General features: G+C 34.4%; 2 protein-coding genes across 2 annotated transcripts; both read left to right on the top strand.

Annotated features, from left to right (window-relative positions):
- The first annotated feature begins 873 nt into the window (after positions 1 to 873).
- On the top strand, positions 874 to 12,038 carry LOC107178568 (disease resistance protein RGA2-like). Its single transcript, XM_052433099.1, has 3 exons — positions 874 to 1,039; positions 8,780 to 11,402; positions 11,840 to 12,038. The coding sequence occupies exon 2, from the start codon at positions 8,785 to 8,787 to the stop codon at positions 10,507 to 10,509; it is 1,725 nt and encodes a 574-aa protein (XP_052289059.1). The 5' UTR covers positions 874 to 1,039; positions 8,780 to 8,784; the 3' UTR covers positions 10,510 to 11,402; positions 11,840 to 12,038.
- Positions 12,039 to 17,455: 5,417 nt separating this feature from the next.
- On the top strand, positions 17,456 to 19,336 carry LOC127899804 (probable CDP-diacylglycerol--inositol 3-phosphatidyltransferase 2). Its single transcript, XM_052433930.1, has 4 exons — positions 17,456 to 17,487; positions 17,696 to 17,896; positions 18,985 to 19,050; positions 19,201 to 19,336. The coding sequence occupies exons 1-4, from the start codon at positions 17,456 to 17,458 to the stop codon at positions 19,334 to 19,336; spliced, it is 435 nt and encodes a 144-aa protein (XP_052289890.1).
- Positions 19,337 to 24,162: the final 4,826 nt, after the last annotated feature.

Here is a 24,162-nt window from a genome sequence, read left to right as displayed (position 1 = left end):
AAGATTTCGATATTTTTTTCTTTAAATGATTTGAAATATCAATATTTTATAATTTTTTTTGGGTCCTATTTTGTCCATAAAATGTTTAGCGATCCTTTCGTTAATTAGTTTCGTGGCTGTCTTATCAAATTATTACAACGGTGATATTGGTTAGACACAAAAATTAAGAAAAAAAAATGATTATAATTATCTGCGTGGCGCTAACACACTCTTTCACCTTCAATGCACTGAAACTGGGGAACTACATGTATGATTTTCATTCAGAAAAACCGATGGGAACTAATGACTTTCCAGATTAAAAAAAAAAATAGGATTATCAAACAATGTAGCATTGTTATGTAAAGTTTTATGGTTATTTTAAGGCTAAAATTGGTTTAGAAATTAATTAAAAGACAATATTCATTCTAACATAAAACGAGTTTTTAACAAGAGGAGGAGGTTCCTTTTATAATTTACTAATTTATACAACCTTTAATATTAAAACAATATTTTATATATTAAGGACGATGATTCTTGCTCACTTAGTAAGATATGTAGACATAACATAGATGTGGTGATCAATTGCAGGTTTCTAGTTTGGTTGCTTAGTTTGAGGAAAGAATATATGCTATGGTGTTTGGCTGGTCTGCTTTTTCTTTTCAATTAATGTAATATTCTTATGCTTTGGAATTGATTATCATAACTAAAGGAAAGAATATATACTATGGAATATATGCTATGGTCTTTGGCTGGTCTACTTTTTTCTTTTCAATTAATGTATTATTCATATGCTATGGAATATGAATATTACATTAAGGGAAAGAATATTTTTACACAGCACACTATAATACTCTAATTACCAATTTTTTATCTTGTAATACAAGGTCATAGCGATTAATTTATCCGTCTTCAGCCAAAAAAAAAGTCCCATTTCAGCACATATACAAGAGCCCTCATTTTTCTTTGCTTCAGCCATTTTATAGCAGAATCATCACAGACACTTTGAGCTCTGCCGAATCATCATAGACAATTTGTGATTGGTGGGAGCATTACAAGAAAGGTACGACTACTTCGAACCGATAGATTTGTTTATATGATTTAGCTATCGTTTTAACTTTTAACAATAAACAAGTGACAATCATGTACATCATTGGTTACATAAATATTAAAATGAGATAAATTTATTCCTCTACTTGCCAGATCCATACATATTAAAATGAGATAAATTTTAAGGTTTAAAAATTTGCAATTCATCAAAAATCTAGTGCGATATTAAGCGGTAAAATCACTTAGGGTTAGTACAAGAGGTTTATGATTCCCTGACTCATTTATATAGGTGGAGACTCATTTATATAGGTGGAGAGGGAATTAGGCAATAAAGAATTGATACAAATTAATAATTATATTATAAAAAGAAATAAATTTCAAGAGGGATCATAAGTTCATAGAAGATTGTATGTCAGTTATTTGTAGTGGAATGGAGTTTTTTTTGGAGAGGCTATTTGGCTTGGAATATATATTAGAATGAGATTATTTGAACCTACCGCAATACTCTCTAAAATCCACTTTTCAAAAAAAAATTTCAGTACAAAATTTTCCTTAATTAAATTACTATTTTAGCCAAATATTATGTTGATTTATCTCCCTAAAGTTTTTATTTTTTTTTCACTCTTTTTTCTCTTTTCCTCTCTGTTTCCCCAATTTTTTTTTTCCAGTCCTATGTGGTTCTTATATTTTAAGGCTTCTATTGGAGTAAGATCTATATTCAAATTGCTTATCCAAAAAAAAAAAAATCTTTTAAAATTTGCCTTTCCTTTACCCTCAAGTCACTATTAGATGTATGTGCTCCTCAAGAAACTTTAGTAATTGGATTTCTATTAAATATTTTAATTTCAAAAAATGAGAACGTCACTATACAAATATCAAAAGATCACCAACTTAATTATACTAGTTATAATTAAGGGAAATAAAAGACTTACTATTTCTATTTGAAGTTATTATGATGAACAAAGAAGAGGGAGGGGGGGAGGGGGGGGGGAACAAGTCGCTGCAATTGCATCAATTGATGACATGTTAAGAAACGTATCATTGAGATAAGATTTAATTGATAAAAATAAGATTTACTAGAAAGTAGTGAGAGAAACAACTAACAAAAATTCATGATACTTATTGAGGGTATATTGAGAATATTTGTGGCTTTTTTGAGTAAAAAAATAAAGTTTTAATTTGTGATAATGTGTTTATTACGTAAATGAGTTTATTTAATATTCCAGTGGATTTAAGTAGCCTTACCCTTCATATTATAATAAATTTTTACATTACTCTATATTACCCCTACTATAGAGGACAATGTAATGAAAATATTGTTACTCTTATACTTATTAAAGAAACAATATTATCTTGTACGTACAAGAACGTTCTAGTGCCCAAGTAAAAGTTTTAGTAAAACGTATAAGAACTCTAAGTGTAAAGAGAATTTCGTCAAGGTACTATAGTAGTATCGAATGCTCTTTGCTAGTGTAAACTATTTGTGCCACGTGTAGTATTTCAATCTTCACAAGTGGCATTGCATATAGTGGCTCTTATTTCAGTTCCTCAAAGGCACTCTAGAGGTACGTTAGCTTATAAGCTAGTATTTGGTCATCATGTGCTTCTTTTAATGAAACACGTGGTTCATTTTGTCCTCATACGAGAGCATTTTGTGTGGAATAACCTTGTAAAATGCTCATTTATCAAGGGCACATGTTGTGTTGTCAGAACATAGTAAAAATATGATACGCTAACCCATGTGCATTTATGAAAAATCAAATGAAAACAAAGAACTAAAAAAAATGCAAAGGCTAATTCATAATGTTTGAGTTTGAGATGATTAATATTTAATTTTATGGTTGCAAAGATAAGAATAAAAGTAGGTCTAGTGAGAAATACCCTCATATTATAATACTATTTAAAATAAATTTTGTTATAAAAGATTTTATTTAATAAGGTATGGAGACTGTTCAAAATATATTTTACGTACAAACTCATATGTTTGACGTGATAGTATGTCCCATGCTAGGACTAGCAATGGTCAAATCAACCTATTTCGATAAGATCCATCAAAATTAATATTTAAAAAATTTATCATCTCATTATACAATACACAGCTTTGCCATCTAGTAGAGAATGATTGGTTGGCACACCATAGTTTACACGAATATTTCTAATATTTGAATCGTCTGTTAGAAAATTTTAATCCTAGCAAGATCTTGTAAGTAAAAATATCAAATAAATAGTAAATAGAAAATATACAGAGAATAAAACCAATCATACAACACAATAATTTACGTGAAAAATTCTTATATTGAAGAAAAACCGCAGTCGCCAAAGATGACAAAAGAAAAATCTACTATTTAAAGATCATTACAATTACTTTAATATTTTCCTCACATAAAAAACCCCAATAACAAATAATCTCTCATTTCAGAAACTGTCTACTTGTATAGAGCTGATTGTTGTGTTATTTAAATAAGTGAATCTAACCTTTCGTATATATTGTGATTATTTTATATTGGAGAAATATTTATTTCCTTATATAATTTGTATTTCTCCTTTAATAAGTTCTTTGGCATTACTTATTCCTTAAACATGAACCCCCCCCCCCCCCGGAACAAGAAAATTACTAAATAAAAAAATTCTAGGAAATATCCTAATTTAGGATTTACAAATCTTCATTGAAAAAGGAGATATGTTTCTTAAAAATCTCCACTTTGGTGAGTTTTTCAATTAAGTGACAAAATATAATCCGCCATACATCTATGCAACCATGTCGTCTCCCCCTTATTTAGTCTACCAAAACCACACTAACATAAGACTAATGAGAATCACTCCACCATGGGTAAAATCTTGTCCTCTATCTAGCAGCCATAATTTTCTACATCGAGAATCATCATACTCCACATTATCCAGAGTACACATGTTTTGTAACACTCCAAAAATTACCCACGAAAACACAAGGATAAAATTGGAATGAAACTTTACATCATTTATTCTTATTAATAAATCTCAAGATAGACAATTATTCATACTCCAACTGAATCCGTACATAAAACATTTGAAATAAAGTCTATAAAGAAAAGTCTCTAGTCCAAAATAAAAAGTCTAGCCAAATTCACTCTTGAAAGCAACTCCAAAGATCCACTAAGAAAAATTCTCCATTTAAGCACCCAAGCCACATTTCTAATCAATCTGCAAAATATTGGAGACGAGGGGTGAGCCGTCAACTCGGTAAGCAAATCTATGCACAATATTTGAAAACCTTGTAAGTTTACCTTTAAATATTTTATAACAACATCTTTATTTAGCATAAGGGGTGGATTCATATAAAAGCATTAAAAACATTAAAACATTCATAAAAACGTTAAAACATAAACATTAGTAGCTCATGCCTCGTAGTCATCATTATTCATCATTCATCATTTAGGGTGTTATACCCCGCATTTTTCCTCATTTAGGGTACTATACCCCACGTTGTTCATAATATCCTTGTGCACCAGATCATCATCATACCAGCAAGTTGGCCTTAGCATTTCATAACATCATAACATTAACATCATATATATTACTACAGACTATGAGCCAAAACATTTTTGAATCCACCTTACATCTTTTCATAAATAGCATTTAAAGTCTTCTAAAACATTTAAGAACTTTTCTTTTACACATTTAATTCTTTTAAAAAATTCTTTAAGAAAACATTTAATTTTAAAAAAACTAATTTCTTAAGAAAAAATCATTTTAAAATACATTTATATAAATTCATTTAGAAGCGTTTTTATTTTACAAAATTCATTTAAATATTTTAGAAATCAGTTTTGTAAAAATCTCTATTTAAACATAATTCGTATTTATTATAAAGGACATCATGCATGAATCTACTTATCTTGATCCATATCAATCAATTCAATACCTTAAGAATAACCAACGAGCTCACCCATGTCCTATAATTATCATAAAAATATTCTTATCAATATCATCTCTAACCTTAAACATAATCCCAGTCATCCTTAAATCATAGGCACTTATACTAGCTTAATACTTATACATATTCTAAACATATCCTATACTTATGAGTATCATGTACATGCTGATTTTTAATAACCTATACACATGTCGGAAAACCATGAAAATTTACAGAGGCACTGTGAACATGCATAGCATTGCATACAATATTTCACAAAAATCAGCACAAGTCAAAATCGAGTCAGAATATTGACCTTTCACCAAAGTAACAAAATTGTCCAGCACTGATCAAAACAGACATTTTCCACTTATAAAATTCATAAAATTTTCTTTAGTACTCGAAATAATATGTTTCTTTTTTTGAATCACAGAAGAAACATTCAGAAAGCACTAATTAAATTTCATAATTTTTGGACTCCTGAAACTATTTTAAAACGTTTTATTTCCAAGAACATCTAACCCGTCCAGAAAATCTCAGAGTTGAAAACAGAATTTCAAACATTCGTATCTTTTATTTTACATGCCCAAAAATCACGATTCCATTTTTTAAAGATAGAGGAAAGATTGAAATTTCATTATAAAATCCTAACATGACATGTAATATTCATAAACTAGCCCAACTGTTATACGTTTCAGCTTCTGCAATTCTGGAAAACAGTTTTCAGATTTGCAGCAGCCACATGTTACGGTTTTTAATAATTCAACCATAAAGAATAAAACTACGAAATTACACATGCAAGCATAGGAGACATAGATCTGTTGATACAAAAATCGCCATAATTTTTAAGGATGTGTAACCTTATAGAAAAATTTCCAGAATTGAGAACCGCTGCTGAAAATCGGAATTTTCCAGCACCAGTAACCCAACTTCGAAAACCCATAACAATTTGCATAATCAGACGATTTCAACACAAAACCTATCAATGGAAAGCTTAGGATGTCTAGTTCCATGATATGTAAGCATATTCATGTGATTCTAAATAAAGAAAACGCTTTCAAGCAAGGAATAGAGGCTGTTCATATCATCACAACATTACAAACACGCATATATTACCCAAATCATACTACAAGTAATTAAAGGCAAACAATTCAAAAAAATAAATCATATAAGTCTAAGAAATATTTAGTACCTTAAGGAAAACACTAAGGTGGCGTTTGTTTTTTAACTTAATGACTTAAAGTGACTTAACTTAATTAATTAAGTTAATTAAAGGTGTTTGTTTTTATAACTTAATGAGACTTTTTAGATAATTTTGACTTAATAAAATAAGCCAATTTTTTTAGCTTTTTACTTAATGGAGAAATCTGAATTAAGTCAATTACTTACTAATGTCAAAAATATCCTTGCTTTATAATTTATTTTTCATGTTTATCCCAAACTCATCCATAGACATTTACCCTACATAAAAATATCCATGTTTTTCTTTCTTATATTATATACGATAAAATTTAAAATTTATGGTATTTTATCTATTAAAATTCTAAAATAATTATGTATTTACTTGAATTTAGTTTTACTTATAAATGTTAAAATATTGTGGCATTTAATATATTATTTATTTGACATTCAAATTTAATAAGGATACAAATGTAAAAGTACATATTTTTAACTTTTTAAGTTGAAAAAAACAAACAACTTAATACTTATTTTCTGAGATTCAGACGAAAAAATAAACATATTATTCAGATTCAGACATTCAGATCTATTCAGAATTCAGACTAATTCAGGTATATTCAGATTTTAGATAAAAAAACAAATGCCACCTAAAAAAAGAAGTTATAAAACTTTCTTTTCCTTCTCCAAAGACTTATGTTTCTTTTTTTTTTCTTTCTAGAGTTTGTAACGGTGTAGAAAATAAAAGACGACTTCCTCTTAAATACTTGTCAATTAATAAATACTTTTTTAAAAAAAATTAATAACTTACATAATTTATTTAAAGCAATTTGATAAATTTTACCCACACACAAACACTCAATAATAATTATCCTACTCAATTTTGATAAGGGTAAAAGTAGAAAAATAAATAAATAAATAAAAGTGGGCGTTACATGTTTGGCATATGTCGATGACATTTCTAAAATTACCCACTCTCATGTTTGGCTTTTTTGAGAGTCCTCATCAATCAACATAAAATTTCATCTCATACCTTGCATAAATACTAAACTAGGGGTTGTGTGCATATCTTGTGGACCAATTAGCAATAACACATCCTCTTCACGAAACACCAATAGATGTCATAATTACTATCTCTTTCTGTTGATTTAGAACTACTTTCCAAATTTGCTATATTCCAACAATCTCTTTTAAGATGTTTTGATTACCTACACTCGTCCAAGGGTTTCTACTAGTGGAATAGGCCTTACATTGTTCTTTGCTTTACTTGTACAGACATATTGAATCATTACGTTATTGATTTGAGCTTCCCATAAGCAAACATTGATTATTCTGTCAAACTTTTTCGTTTCTATCTTCATAGGTTTTGAAAACCTCCTTGTTGCCATATTTGCTCTACATTGCAACCTTAGCTCTATTATCACCTACTAAGAAATAATTAATCCCACTTAAGATTCGTAAGAAAAAATATCAAATAAATAGTAAATATAAAATAGATAGAAAATAAAGCCAATCAAATAATACAAAATTTACATGAAAACTTCTATATTGGAGAAAAACTATAATAGCCAAGGATGATAAGAGAAAAAATTATTATGTAAAAATTATTATAATTACTCTAGTATTTTTTTAACACCTAAAACACCAAAAGCACCTAATCTCTTAATAGAACTATCTTTTCTCTCGCAGTAAAAACTATTTACTTACAGACAATCGATTGTTATATTATGCAAATAAGTAAACCTAATCTCCATATATGTGTGTGTGTGTGTGTGTGTGTGTGTCTATGTAGGTATGTATGTATATATGTATGTATGTGTATGTATGTGTATATATATATATATATATACTCACACATATATAGATACCTACATACATACATACATACATATATATATGTACATGTATGTACATACATACATAAATACATACATACATACATACATACATACATATACACACACACACATGCATACATACATACATACATACATACATACATACATACATATATGATTTGTATTCCTCTTTGAATAAGTTAAGTTCTAAAGAGAAAATTACTTATTTGTTAAATATGAATTATCTTCAATAAGAAAACTGAAAAGTGTAGAAAATTCCTAATTTAGGACTTAAAAATCTTCTTTGAAAAAAGAGACATCTCCCAATATCCTCAAATCCTCTTTACAATGCCACCAAATCTCTTTTGTGACTAGCCCGGTTGAAACTTTTAATTAATGGGCTGTAATTGCCAATATCCAAAATATCCAAATAAAACAAATTTCCATAGGTATATTGGTAGATTGAATGACAACTAACAACACGTGATTTGATTAACTTATTTCCAAAAAAAAAAGAAAAAAAAAAGATACAATGGATGAACATAAGACTCTTGTGCCAACTCATGGAATTCATCAATAAGGCCTTGGCTGATCCACCTCATGACTAGTAGAGTTCAAACCCCCGCTAAATAGTAAAAAAACTATTTGGATTATTAATTACTCTTTCTTAAGTCTATTTAAACTTAACTTTAAGAATTATGAACGTCTACACTTTAATTAAAACAATACAAGCCCACCCGTTTGTATTTAAAATTTTGTTTGAATTTATTCACGAGCAACAAGAATAGTATAAATGGAAAAAAAAACCATCAAATAATATCCCATGACTCTGTTTCTTCAATTTCAGGAGCAATGGTGGAATCATATTTTCCGATTGAAAAACTTTTGGAAAAATTAGTGAGCTCTACTTGTGAAGAACTTTTATTGTTCTACGGTGTCAAAAATGACTTACAAAAATTAAAGGAGACGTTAACCACTGTCAAAAGTGTGGTTTTGGATGCTGAGGAAAAGCAAATCCATAATCACCGGTTAAGCGATTGGCTGGGAAAGCTTAAAGATGCTTGTTATGATGCAGAAGATGTGTTGGATGAATTTGAGGTGGAAAATCTACGAAGGCAAGTCATGAAGCAAAGAAGCATCGGAAGAAAGTTTCGTAACTTTTTTGGAAGCTCAAATCCGATAGCTTTTCGTTTTAGAATGGGCCATCAAATCAAGAAAATTCGAGAGAGATTTGATGAGATTGCAAAATTGAGGGGTGAGTTTAATCTCATTGAACGACTTGACGATCATCAGCGAGTTGTGCACAAAGAAAGGGAACCCACTCACTCGTTTGTGCTTTCATCTGATATTATTGGAAGAGATAAAGATAGAGAGAAGATTATTGAACTATTGATGCAAACAAGTGACGGCGAAAGTGAAACTGTGTCTGTGGTTCCTATTGTGGGACTTGGAGGTTTGGGCAAGACTGGACTTGCAAAATTGGTGTACAATGATCAAAGGGTAGAAGAGCATTTTGAGTTGAAAATCTGGATATGTGTTTCTGAGGATTTTGATGAGAAACAACTTATGACAAAGATTATCAAGTCGATAACTGGTCAAAACCAAGGTGACTTGGATACAGACCAATTGCAACGAACCTTGCGAGATCGTTTGAATAGTAAGAGATACTTGCTTGTTATGGATGATGTATGGAACGAAGATCCTGAAGCATGGCGTAAATTAAAAAGCTTATTGTTGGGAGGTGCTAACGGAAGCAAAATTTTGGTAACCGCACGTAGCAGGAAGGTTGCTTCAATCATGGGCACGAGTGGAGGTACTACTGGCTACAACTTACAAGGTCTACCATTCGAGGATTGCTTGTCTTTGTTTATGAAATGTGCATTTAAAGAAGAGCGAGATAAACATCCAAACCTTGTTAAAATCGGGGAAGAAATTTTGAAAAAATGTGGCGGAATTCCTCTGGCAGTCAGAACACTAGGAAGTCTATTATATTGCTCAACGGATGAACATGATTGGGAATATGTGAGGGATAATGAGATATGGAAGTTAGAGCAAAAGGCAAATGACATTTTACCTGTTCTGAGGTTCAGTTATGATCAACTACCGCCTCGCCTGAAACAATGTGTTGCTTATTGTTGTATCTTTCCAAAGGATTTTGAATTTAGTAGTTATGCTTTGGTTCAATTTTGGATGGCTCATGGTCTTCTCCAATCGCATAATAAGAATGAAGAGTTAGAAGATATTGGTATGCGGTACGTGAAGGAATTACTATCAAGATCTTTCTTCCAAGATTTGACTATTGGGATGTTAGGAATGGAGACGTTCTCTTTCAAAATGCGCGACCTTATGCATGATCTTGCTCAGCAAGTGGCCAAAGATGAATTCCTAGTAGTGAACTCTGATTGTCAATCTATTCCCAAAAGTGTCCGTCATTTGTCATTTGCTACTGCTAATGCATCGAGAAATGACTTTTCAAGCCTTTTATCTGATCTAGGTCGTGTGAGAACCATTTTCTTTTCACCTGATGATGAGAAGACAAGCCAATCATTTGTTGAATCATGCATCTCAAAGTCGTAGTTCCTGAGAGTGCTAGATTTAAATGGCTCTGCTATTGAGGTTTGTCCCAGAAAGATGGGTAATTTGAAGCACATGAGGCGTCTTGATCTGGCGGGAAATTCTAAAATCAAGAAACTTCCAAAATCCATTTGCGAGCTACAGAGTTTACAAACACTGAATCTTGAAGGATGTCTGGAGCTAGAAGAGTTGCCTAAAGACATAAGGTACCTTGTTAGTCTCAGAGTGTTAGGGCTAACCACAAAACAAAAGTCTTTGCAAGAGAGTGGAATAAGGAGCTTGAGTTCTCTTCGTTGGTTGTCAATTTCTAAATGCAGGAATTTAGAACATTTGTTCGAGGAGATAGATCAATTATTGTCCTTCGAACATTATTAATTGCTAATTGTCCTCGTCTAATCTCATTGCCACCTGCTATCAAATATCTCAGCTCATTAGAGACTCTGATGTTGTGGAAGTGTGAAAGCCTTGATCTTAATCTGAACGTGGAAATGGAAGGTGAAGGAAGTCATCATGATTGCAAAGACACAAGGCCTCACCTTTGGAGGGTTTTCGTTGTGGAAATAACACTGTTATTAGAACTGCCGCAATGGCTTCTTCAATGTTGTACTGATACTTTACGGAACTTGGTTATTGGAGATTGTCCCAACTTCATGGCACTGCCAGGGTCTCTAAAAGATCTCAAAGCTCTTGAAACTCTTACCATTCTAGGATGTCCAAAATTGTCATCGTTGCCGGAGGATATGCATGACGTCACAACTCTGAAATCATTGACCATTGCAGGATGTCCTGCACTGAGTGAAAGATGCAAACCGCCAACAGGTGAAGATTGGCCCAAGATTGCACATATCCCTCAGGTTCATCTTGATGGCGAGATGATTGAATCAAGTGATAATTAGGTATGGATTTTTTTTTTTCAATAAGCGTACCACTCTGTTATATTTCCTCTTTTCATGCAGCTTTCTAATTTTTAATTTCTCATACAGCTATACCGTTTATAGTTTAATGTTTTGTTATGTTTACCAAACGAAAACTTGACTTTGAACGTTAGTTAGTTCAATCAAATTTGTACTAATTTATTTTCTTCTAATACATAATTATTTTGTCGGTACGAAAAACAAAAATAATATTTTGGAAACCGCACTGTTCTCGGGGTCAGATCTGTTTCTAAATTCAAACAGTTCAGGATTTTTCAAAATGGAACTTATAATGAGATTTTTTTTTTTAATTATCTAGTTATCTTCATATGGAATTTCAATCTTTGTTAATACTTTAACTTGCCCCGAAACATCTGACTATTCTTCCTCTTGTCCTTTTTTTTTCCCAAATATTGCAGCTTTCTTGGGAGAGGTTCAACCAAACTGCAGGGACAGTGAAAATATTACTCTAAGTTACAAGTATTATATATTCGTTACGTGTGGTTATGTAATTTGCTGATAAATAAGTACATTGAGTGAGGTATATGTGTGTGCCTGTGTGGTCATTACTGAATTTTTCAGTAATATAATTTGCATTGACTGCAGATTTGTGAAGAACATTGATTCCAAACATGTGGTGTCTGTATTTTGTGCTTTGTGATTGACGACTTACATTTGCCCAGGAAGAAATGAAAACAAATCGGCTTCTTGAAATTAACCATTTATTCTTTCGAATGGTAACCTTTTTGTGACATGATTCGCATATTAATCAAACGTAGTTTGCAAACTAATTAGATATTGCATCGTGATTCGTGGCCTTGAAGTGAAATGAGTGTTGGTGCTAATTAGCAATGTAACTTGTTTTGATTAAAATTCAATGACTTTCTTCGTATTAATCAAATTAATTAATAAATTATTTTGGTAAAAAGAATTTGCCAATTTTGTGGCGGTCTTGAGACCCTTGACGGTGGTGAAATTGATTCACGGTTTCAAATGAAGACATGCAGCGGATGCGTGCGTGCCGTATGACATCGATGAAAAAGTAAAGAGTTTGATTTCTCTATTTTACCCTTAATTAATCGTTGACGTCTAATTTTACACTCCCAACAAATTTGAATGAAACAATCCTAATGTTCACTTTCTTCTTCCATTTCATTTTACGACTTAACAAAATCTCGCAACGGAGATGCTCCTGATGAGGAGAAGGAGAAGAAGACACAGCGAGTTCGCAATAACGTGTACAGAGGAATAAGGCAGAGGCTGTTAAGAATAAATCGTAATGTCCATGTCAGCAGCTAAGTCAGCAGCCACGTCAGCTTACAGTTACTTATGTCAAAACAGATTTCAGAGTTTGTTATTGTTTTCCCACTAATAATTTGTTAAAGGTTGTTAAGCTGATTCACATGCATCTGGTGTTGTAGAATCTTCCAGACTTGTGTATATAAAGTTTTGTAATCCGTCATTTCATTTTTACATATTAATAATAATGAATTCAGTCTGAAATATTTTCTCTCTGTAGTTTAAGAAAGTTTCCTGTCAACCAAACATTTTATAATCTTCAACTTGGTATCAGAGCCACGTGATGGCTTCTTCAAGCTTTAATTCTTCAACTCATGTCTCGTCTGGAACATCCTTTACCTTTACCACACCAATCAAACTTGATCGCACAAATTACACGATCTGGAAACAACAAGTACTCTCTTCAATTCGTGGGAATGGTCTTGAGAGCTACATCGATGAATCAAAACTCTGTCCAGAGCAATTTCTTCCTAATAGATCTGGATCTGGTGAAGCAAGTGGAGAAGGTCATGAAAATCCAGATTTTGTTGCATGGAAACGTCAAGATCAGCTTCTGCTCAGCTGGATAATGTCCTCAATGAGTCTTGAGATTCTAAGTCTCGTGGTAAGCTCACAAACTACTCTTGAGTTATGGAAGAATCTGGAAAAACAATTTGGATCAGAATCAATGGCTAAAAAGGTTCACCTTAAAATGCTTCTTAGTAATCTAAGAAAAGGATCTCTGTCTATGACTGAATACTTCACAAAACTTAGAACAATTTCTGATGGTCTTGCTTTGGCTGGAAGTCCTTTAAGTAACATTGATCTAATCACTCATCTTATCACTGGCTTAGATCACTCCTACTATCCTGTAGTTGTTTACATTGAAGCAAACATGTTGACTATGGATCTAAGTGAAGCCTATGCTATGTTATTGACACATGAGGCTAGACTTGAAAACAGTAAGATTGTTGACAATAAAGAAGCTAAAAGCAACTATATGGCTAATGTAGCTCAAACTGGAAATTTTCAAAAGAAAGGTAATGGTAATAATCAGAATAATTGGAATAAAAATGGAGGTGGAAACTGGAATCAAAACTGGAATCAAAACTTTGCTGGTAGAGGTGGAGGATATCAAGGTCAAGGAAGAGGTAGTTGGAATGGAAATCCTAATGCTGGAAGAGGCTTTGCTGGTGGTTTTAATAATGGTGGTGGTAACTTTAACAGTGGAGGTTTAGCTGGTAATTTTAATAATGGAAACTCTAATGCTGGTGGCTTTGGCAGAGGTGGTTTTGGGGGTAATAGAAAGAATTTTGCTCAAGGAGGAGTTATGTGTCAGATTTGCTTCAGGTATAACCACACTGCTGCTGATTGTAGAGACAGATTTAATAGAAATTTTGCTCCCAACTTTCCAGCTCAGGGCTACCATCCAAATCAGGGACCAAAATCAGCCTACATGGCAACATCTGAGGGAGTTGCTGATCAGGGTTGGTATCTTGACAGTGGGGCTACTCACCACCTTACCAACTCAGCCCAGAACTTAACTGATGGTAAAATTTATTTTGGCACAAATTCTTTACTTGTAGGCAATGGACAAGGTCTTCAAATCACACATATTGGGAATGCATGCTTACATACTTCTGTTGGTTCATGCATTTATCTTCATAATACCCTATGTGTTCCAAAAATTACCAAAAACCTTATAAGTGTTTCCAAGCTTCTTGTTGACAGTAACATCACAATTGAATTTACATCTGATGTCTGTTTTCTAAAGGACAAGGTGAAGGGAACACTGCTGGCTCAGGGGATTGTTGAAGGAGGGTTGTATAAGCTGCTGTCATATGAAGAGTCATTTCTTCCTTTTGATTCAAAAGTTCAACAACCAAGTTCTATGGTGTCAGTTTTTTCTTCTCATCAAACCTGTGTTAACCCTTTGTCTGTGCAAATAAAGTCTGGTTTTCCAGTAAGCTTTCATGCTTCCAGCAATGTTTCAGTTAGTCTTTTACATAATAGACTTGGTCATCCAAGTAAGCATGTTGTTCAAACTCTTTTGAGAAACAGCTGTATCAACATTTCTTCTGATAATAAACAACAACTTGAATTCTGCAATGCTTGTCAACTTGGTAAACTACATCAATTTCATTTTTCAGCAACTGAAATCAAATCGAAAAATCCTCTTGAGTTAATCCATACAGACCTCTGGGGACCAGCCTCTGTACTTTCTATGGAAGGCTATAAGTATTACATCTCCTTTGTTGATGACTATACTAGGTACTGTTGGATCTTTCCTCTTGTGCTAAAATCAGATGCCTTAGGTACCTTCAAAAACTTCAAAGCCCTGGTAGAAAAACAATTTAGTCTCCCTATCAAAACATTACAATCTGACATGGGGGGAGAGTTTAAAGCCTTTACTTCTTTTCTTCACCAAGAAGGTATCCAACTTAGGTACAGCTGTCCTCACACACATCATCAAAATGGTGTGGTTGAGAGGAAGCATAGACATATTGTTGAAACAGGGTTAACTCTTCTTGCTCAAGCTCATATGCCTGTCACTTTCTAGTGGGAAGCCTTTCACACAGCCTCTTACCTCATTAATCGAATGCCAACCACAGTTTTAAACAATCAATCACCTTATCAAAAGTTGTTTCAGCAGTCACCAAATTATGATTTCCTTAGAGTGTTTGGCAGTGCTTGTTATCCTTTACTTAGACCATATAATCAACACAAACTTGATTTTCATTCTCAAAAGTGTTTGTTTATAGGTTATAGTCCCCTTCACAAGGGTTACAAATGTCTGGATAAAACAGGGAGAGTTTTCATTGCTGTTCATGTTAAATTCAATGAACATGAATTTCCTTATTCCAAATTGTTTCTTTCTTCTAGCTCAATGTCAGAGTTAGTCCAAATTTCTTCTCCTTCATTCTGTATTCTTCATGACAGTAGCTCAATACAGCAATCTCCATCATCATCAGCAGTTCCAGCAGTGCCACCATCTCCAAATTCTCTTTCCTTGCCCCAAATAAACACTCATTCTTCACCTATTTCCTCAAGTGATCACTCTCACACATCTATCCAACATTCATCAGTAGCCTTTCCTCAACCATCCTTATCAACAGTTCCTACTCATCCAATGCTTACAAGAGCCAAAGCAGGAATCTTCAAACCCAAAACTTACCTTACAGCTATTCAAGATATTGAACCAACTAGTGTCAAAATAGCTTTATCAGATCAAAAGTGGTCTATGGCTATGACAGAAGAGTTTCATGCCTTGAAGAATAATGAAACCTGGACTCTTGTGCCAGCTGACTTAGCCACCAAGATTGTTGGAAATAAATGGGTGTTTCGAGTTAAATATAACCCAGATGGAAGTATCTCTAAGTATAAGGCACGATTAGTTGCAAAAGGTTTTCATCAAACCTATGGTGTGGATTTCTTTGAGACTTTCAGCCCTGTTGTCAAGCCTTGTACCATTAGAATTATTCTGAGCCTTGCTGTGATGAATCATTGGACCATTAGACAGCTGGATGTCAATAATGCATTCCTGAATGGTGTCCTAACTGAAGAAGTCTTCATGCATCAGCCTGAGGGATTTATTGATTCTCAACATCCAACTTATGTCTGCAAGTTAAATAAAGCCTTGTATGGTCTTAAGCAAGCACCTCGTGCTTGGTATGATAGATTAAAGGGTTCTCTATTACAGTGGGGGTTTCAAACTTCTAGATCAGATACCTCTCTGTTTCTTAAGCACACTGGTTCAGATGTTTTAGCTGTTCTCATCTATGTAGATGATATCTTAGTCACTGGTTCTAGCAATGCACAAATAGAAGAAATTATTACACTGCTTGGTTCTGAGTTTGCCCTTAAAGACTTGGGTGACTTCAACTATTTCCTTGGGTTAGAGGTTACTCCATCAAGTGCTGGGTTACACCTTTCACAAACCAAGTACATTGGAGACATCTTACAGAAGGCTCATATGCTTGGCAGCAAAGGCTGTACTACTCCAATGAGTGCTGCTGACAAATTGTATAAAGATAAGGGTACTAAGTTTGAGAATCCTTCTCTTTACAGAAGTGTTATTGGATCTCTTCAGTATGTAACTCTAACAAGGCCTGATATAGCCTTTACTGTAAACAAGCTGAGTCAATTCTTAGCTGCTCCTACTGTGCTTCACTGGCAAGCCTGTAAAAGGGTTCTGAGGTATCTTCAGTGTACAGCTGATTATGGGATTCAATTCTATAATTCAAAATCTCTTTCTCTCACAGCCTTCTCAGATGCAGACTGGGGTTCTGACCCTGATGACAGAAGATCTGTAGGTGGTTACTGCATTTTTCTTGGGTCAAATCTTGTGTCCTGGTCATCTAAGAAACAGAATGTTGTTTCTCGGTCTTCAGCTGAGTCAGAATATAGGGCATTAGCCTTGACATCTTCAGAAGTGCTATGGATTTCATATCTGTTGCAGGAACTCAAAGTGCAGCTCAACAACACACCTATTTTATACTGTGATAATAAAAGTGCAGAAGCTCTGGCAAGTAACCCCAAATACCATTCACGCACCAAACACATTGAGCTAGACTTACACTTTGTGAGAGAACACATTGCAAAGAAGGAATTTGTTGTTGAACATGTATCAAGCTCAGATCAGTTGGCAGATGTACTCACTAAACCACTTAGCTTTGATCATTTTGCTTATATGAGAGCTAAGCTCAATGTCTGTCCCAGACCTTGAGCTTAAGGGGGAATGTTAAGAATAAATCGTAATGTCCATGTCAGCAGCTAAGTCAGCAGCCACGTCAGCTTACAGTTACTTATGTCAAAACAGATTTCAGAGTTTGTTATTGTTTTCCCACTAATAATTTGTTAAAGGTTGTTAAGCTGATTCACATGCATCTGGTGTTGTAGAATCTTCCAGACTTGTGTATATAAAGTTTTGTAATCCGTCATTTCATTTTTACATATTAATAATAATGAATTCAGTCTGAAATATTTTCTCTCTGTAGTTTAAGAAAGTTTCCTGTCAACCAAACATTTTATAATCTTCAACTTCATGGGAGAAATGGGCAGCTGAAATTAGAGACCCTTACAAGGGCGTCCGCGTTTGGCTCGGCACAGCCGAAAAAGCTGCAAGAGTTTATGCTGACGTCGCCAAGAATATCCGTGGCTCGACTTTGCTCACCGGCCGCCAGTAACTCCACCTCCAGGTAAGAAACGCTTCGTGCTATCCCGTGAGTTGACTCACCCGAATTTCGGAGATTACTTTTTTATTGGTTTTCATTGATTTCTTTTCCTGCTCTTATCTACGAGGTTGTGCTTTCCCTTGGATGCCCTTTAATAAACAGCTTTCTTAATAACAACTGAAGCGAAAAGTCATTTTATCAAATGATTTGGTGAAATTTCAAGTACTTTCATCTTGGTTTATGCAGTTAATAGGAAATAGTTTGGTGTTGGGATGTGTTATATGTATCAAGTTCTTATTGCTGGTTTGTTTCTCATAATCGTTATCCAGTCAAAGCAAACGTTCGCCTCTCACATTGACGGTTAGGCTAGATGTTTGACCCTGAATAAGATGATTGAGTTTATTATAGTCTTCTTATATTGTCGGTTCAATATCATTTTGAAATATCACATCAATTCCGCGTTTGGAGTTTTAATCCATGCCCAGTTACACCTTTATTTTACTTTTAAGCTGCAACATTGAGTCACATTCTTTTTCTGTTATTATTACGATTAGCGACTGGTACAGTGGTATTTGAACTGCATAGCGTGTCAACTTTCACTCTAAATGTCTTAGAAACTCTGTCTATCACTAATTTCCTAGAACAGGCCTCGTTGACAGTCAAAGATTTGAGGCGTATTTCTGGACTGAAGGCTTTTCTCTAGTCAATTTGATGATAAGCGCATTTATTATCTCCAGCATTAAGCAGTAATTTGTAACTAGTAGTAGCCAGTACCTAAGATGTTGCATTTGACTGTCTTCTCTTTCTGGTTCAGTTTCGACCTTTGGAGCTGTTTTAGACATGGTAACGGATAGGTAATTTCTCTCTACCCCACCCCACAATGTATCATCAGTCATCATTCGTTGTGGTTGGTGGAGATACACATACTAATTTGGATTATTGTCCGTGCCTTCGTCTTTTGTCAATAATCTTTTGCATTTCAGGATTAGTACAGCTTGTCTACTGGTAATACTCTCTCAAGTATACAGGGAAGACTTTGTTACGTTTTCTTGACCCGTAATCTAATGTTTTAAGATGAAGGCATAATTGAGCTATCTTGCATCTCCATGTAGGCCTGGTTTGGTTTTTGTGTCACTACCTGTATTAGATATTGGTAGTCAATGGCTGCAGATGTACAGGTACCTTTTCGTTTCCCTGACATAATCTCATGTTACATGAAATTGCTCGTGGAACTGGGAGATTTTTTATTTTTTATTTTTTCATATTTACTAAAGAAAAGTGTTACTTTCGTTGGGAAAAATGCCTACCACTCTTTATCTCTGTTGCAGTACATTCTTAACAGGAAAAACTCGACATAAAGATGCAAAAGACAGCACAAATTGGCTTTTCAAAGCCTATTATGGGAACCGGATGTTTATGGGTTATTGTTGTGTGGCGTGTTGTAAAGGAAGCTCATTGTGCTGAGCTTATGAAGAATAGAAAGGTGAAGAAGCCGATAGTTTCAGCAAGTGAAGTTAGTCAATCATGCCAGCTCAGCAGTGCCAAGTCATCAGAGTTAGTTATGAAATACCAAGTCAGCACAGGATGTTAAAGTCTGTTATTAATAATTCTTGTGTGCATAACTAACTCGTGTGTATATAAGCTGTGATTGATTAAGTTGTAAAATGACTTTTGTGAATTGTCCAGATTCAATGAAATAAAATTTTCTCTGCAATTTTTCCTTTAAAACAAACAGCTCAAGTTTTCTTTTATGGTATCAGAGCCACAATGGCTAGTTCCAGTACAACTAATCAAAATCATTCGATTGTTCATCAAACTCATTCTCATCAAATTTCATTTACTTTTGCTACAACCGTCAAGCTTGATCGATCTAATTTTCTCCTCTGGCGTAAGCAAGTTCTGACTTCGATCAGAGGAAATAGACTTGAAGGTTTTATCTCAGAAAATCAAAATATTCCAGAACAGTATTTGTCTCAAGCTCGAACTGATGGATCTGTGGAGAGAACTGAGAATCCAGCATATGTAAATTGGAGAGCTCAGGATCAGACTCTGCTAAGCTGGCTCTTTTCAACTATAAGTGAAGGTATTCTAAGCTCAGTTCTTAATTATGATACTGCATTTGATGTCTGGAAGTCAATTGAAAAGCAATTTGGAGTTCAATCTGAAGCAAAGGTTATGCAGCTTCGATATGAATTAGATACCTTAAGAAAAGAATCAATGTCGATTGAAGAATATTGCTCAAAGATGAAGATACTTGCTAATAAGCTTGCATGTGCTGGTGATAATATAACTGAAAAAGATCTGCTAATAAGAACTCTTAATGGATTAGGATCTGGCTATCTGGATTTAGCTTCAATAATTACAGCAAATAAAATGAGTTATGATGATGCATATGCACTTTTGTTGACTCATGAGGCTAGATTGGAACAAAATCAGAATTCTCAGAATTCTCAGGTCATGTTTAATGCTAATCACAGTATGATGAATGCAAACTATTCACAAATGAGGGGAATTCCTAGGAGAAATACTTATGGTAATGGATCCTTTGGTCAATTTGGAGGAAGAGGTCAAAATTTTGGTCGAGGCATGTTCTTTAACTCTTATCCTAGAGGTTTTCCAGCTGGTAGTAGTACTGCTGGTGGTTTTGGAAGAGGCCATACTGCAAGCTTTGGAAGAAATCAACAGTTTACACATCCTCATAGGTCACCACATGTAAGGAATACATTTTTACCTGGAATGAGCTCAAGCATTTCTGCTGGTGAATCTAATGAGTCAATACCTGTGTGCCAAATATGTCACAAACAAGGTCATACTGCTGATGCTTGCTGGTATAGATATGGTGATAATTACTCTCCTTTTCCAAAACAATTTGGAAGAGGAAAGATGATGGGACCTAAAGCAGCATATATGACTAATTTTGAGCCATTCTCATACCACCAGTCAGCTATTGAAGATCCTTATGAACTGTCTGGTGTCAACTCTGGCTGTCAACCAGTTCATTACTCCCCTGTTTCTTCTTATTCATCAGAAGCATTTACTCTGCCTGAAGCTTATGTTGCAAATCTGGAAGATTCATCAGATGAAGGGTGGTATCTGGACAGTGGTGCCACACATCACATTACAAATAACATGGCAAACATGCATGTACGAGAAGAATTCAAAGGTTTAGACCAGCTTACCATTGGCAATGGACAAGGTTTGATCATTACTCATATTGGTGATGCTTGCTTTAACTATAAATGCCTTCATACTGCCTGCCAGCACACACCTATAACACTTAAAGATATCTTATTAGTTCCTTCAATTACTAAGAACTTAATAAGTGTATCTAAGTTGACAACTGATAATAACCTTTCCATTGAATTTGTTGGCAATGTGTGTTATGTAAAGGATTCACTGAAGGGACAGGTGCTTTTGCAAGGTCTTGCTGAAAAAGGATTATACAAGTTGCTGTTAAAGTCATCTCAGACATCACCCTCTTATTTCTTAAGTCAAGTTTCTTCAAATAAGCCTTTGTCTATGCTATCTACTTGTCATCTTTCATTTCCTGTTACAACTGGTGCTCAAAATAATCATTCAACTTCTATGTCTTGTTATCAAACTGTTGTCTCTCCTTGTAATGCATCAGTTAATAAAATCAGTTTGTTTCATAGAAGATTTGGTCATCCTCATCATGATGTACTAATACATTTGCTTAAGAATGATAAAACTATCAATCTCTCTACCAATCTTATCAAACAATCTGCACAGCAGATATGTGAGGCATGTCAACTGGGCAAGGTTCATAGATTGCATTTTCCTATTACTGAAACCAAAACTTCTCACATCCTTGAACTCATTCATACTGATTTATGGGGACCCTCACCTATACCTTCTAGAGCTGGTCATATCTATTATATCAGCTTTGTTGATGATTTTAGCCGATATACTTGGATTTATCCATTAAAGTTGAAATCAGAAGCCTTACAAATTTTCAAACTATTCAGATTGCAAGTTGAAAAACAGTTTCAATGCCCCATTAAGAAGTTGCAATCTGACTGGGGGGGAGAGTACCGAGCATTTACTGAATTCTTGAATCAAAATGGCATTATTTTCAGGCACTCATGTCCCTATACACACCATCAAAATGGGGTAGTTGAGAGAAAGCATAGGCATGTAGTTGAGTCAGGTCTCACACTTTTAGCTCAAGCTAAGTTACCCTTACAATTTTGGTGGGAAGCCTTCCAAACTGCTGTTTATCATATTAACAGGTTGCCTTCTGCAACTCTGAAATTTCTTACACCTTATGAAAAGATTTTCAGTCATAAACCAGATTACAAGATGCTCAAGTGTTTTGGTTGTGCATGCTATCCTTATTTGAGAGATTACAACAAGCATAAGTTTGCATATCATTCTAGTAAATGTATTTTCATAGGTTACAGCCCTTCTCATAAAGGGTACAAGTGTTTACATCCATCTGGTCAAACCTATATAGCTAGACATGTTGTTTTTGATGAGAATTTGTTTCCTTACTCATCAGATTCTGCTTTTACTTCAAACTCATCAAATTCATGTTCAAACCTACCATTTACTCCTCAACAAGTGTATCATCTATCCACTTTGTTAATATCTCCAATATCAGATGACAGCAACTACTATAATCATGATTCTGCAAGACCTACCAGTAGCACTTCTCATCACTCAGGTAATTCTGTATACAACACTGATCCTCATTCTTTATCACAAACAGTTCAACCACATACAGAGCCAGAGCCTTGTACTTCTCCTCATGATCAAATATCTCCTCATAATCAAATATCACTAAACACTATTCCATCAATCTCATCCCCAGAACATACACAATACATTACTACACCAGTAAACTCACATTCCATGATCACTAGAAGCAAAGCTGGGATTTTTAAGCCAAAACTCTACAATGTCACACTTGTTCATAAAGAACCAGAATCTGTCAAAGAAGCTATGGAGAATCCTAAATGGTTTGCAGCCATGAAGGATGAGTACAATGCTCTAATGGATAACAAAACATGGTCTCTGGTTCCTAGATCAGCTGGTCAGAAAATTGTTGGCAACAAGTGGGTATTTAGAGTCAAACAAAATTCAGATGGAAGTTTGGCCAAGTATAAAGCCAGACTAGTAGCTAAGGGGTTTCAGCAGATTGAAGGGGTTAATTACTTTGAGACATTTAGCCCTGTAGTAAAGTCAGCTACTGTCAGAGTGGTGATTAGTCTAGCTGTCATGAAACAATGGGAGATAAGGCAAGTTGATGTAAATAATGCTTTTCTTAATGGAGAGCTGACAGAAGAGGTGTTTATGGATCAACCAGCAGGCTTTGTCAATAATCAGAAACCAGAATTTGTATGCAAACTCCACAAGTCTCTCTATGGTCTTAAACAAGCTCCAAGGGCCTGGTATGAGAAGTTAAAAAGCTGCTTGTTACAGTGGGATTTTGTCAATTCAAGAGCAGACTCTTCCTTATTCATAAAGAAAACAAGCAACTTCATGATAATGGTGTTGATTTATGTAGATGATATCTTAATCACAGGACCAGATAGTGCAGCATTGGAAACCTTTATAACTGAACTGAGCAGAGTCTTTGCCTTGAAAGATTTGGGTAATTTGGCTTATTTTCTGGGCATTGAAGTTTTGTATGATGCAGGTTGTATCTATCTGTCACAAAGGAAATACATAAGAGACTTATTATCCAAAGTTCAGCTACTTGAATGCAAAGGAATTGATACACCTATGAGCACTGGGATAAAGCTACAAAAGGAAACTTCAGGTCATCTTGGTCAGTATATCACTGATCCTACACATTATAGAAGCATTGTGGGGGGAATGCAGTATCTGATCCTAACAAGACCAGAAATTGCATTTGCTGTCAACAAGTTAAGCCAGTATGTTTCCACTCCTACATTGCAGCACTTGGTAGCTTGTAAGAGAGTGCTCAGATACTTGAAGTCTACTCAAGATTATGGACTTAAATTCTCTCAGCATGGAGAGATGAAGATCACAGGATTCACTGATGCAGATTGGGCTGGTGATCTTGATGACAGAAAGTCTGTGGGTGCTTACTGCATTTACTTGGGAAACAATCTAATATCATGGTCATCTAAAAAACAGTCAGTCATTGCCAGATCAAGTGCTGAAAGTGAATATAGAGCCTTAGCTTCAGCAAGTGCAGAGATAAGCTGGTTACAATCTCTGTTTTCTGAAATTGGTTTAAGCTGTACAGAAACTCCTAGTGTCTGGTGTGACAACATCAGTGCCACTGAGTTAGCTCGCAATCC

Source organism: Citrus sinensis, chromosome 9, assembly GCF_022201045.2.
Source record: "Citrus sinensis cultivar Valencia sweet orange chromosome 9, DVS_A1.0, whole genome shotgun sequence".
Taxonomy (NCBI): domain Eukaryota; kingdom Viridiplantae; phylum Streptophyta; class Magnoliopsida; order Sapindales; family Rutaceae; genus Citrus; species Citrus sinensis.
This window is presented reverse-complemented; position numbering and strand designations above follow the sequence as displayed.

What these genes read in the sequence shown, in the direction of transcription:
- LOC107178568 (XM_052433099.1), top strand. Translation starts at nt 8,785, where the DNA reads ATGGTGGAATCATATTTTCCGATTGAAAAACTTTTGGAAAAATTAGTG.
- LOC127899804 (XM_052433930.1), top strand. Translation starts at nt 17,456, where the DNA reads ATGTCCATGTCAGCAGCTAAGTCAGCAGCCAC. An exon ending in GCAGCTAAGTCAGCAGCCAC is followed by an intron (nt 17,488 to 17,695) that starts GTCAGCTTACAG and finishes TTCTCTCTGTAG; the next exon opens with TTTAAGAAAGTTTCCTGTCA. An exon ending in CAATGGCTGCAGATGTACAG is followed by an intron (nt 19,051 to 19,200) that starts GTACCTTTTCGT and finishes TCTCTGTTGCAG; the next exon opens with TACATTCTTAACAGGAAAAA.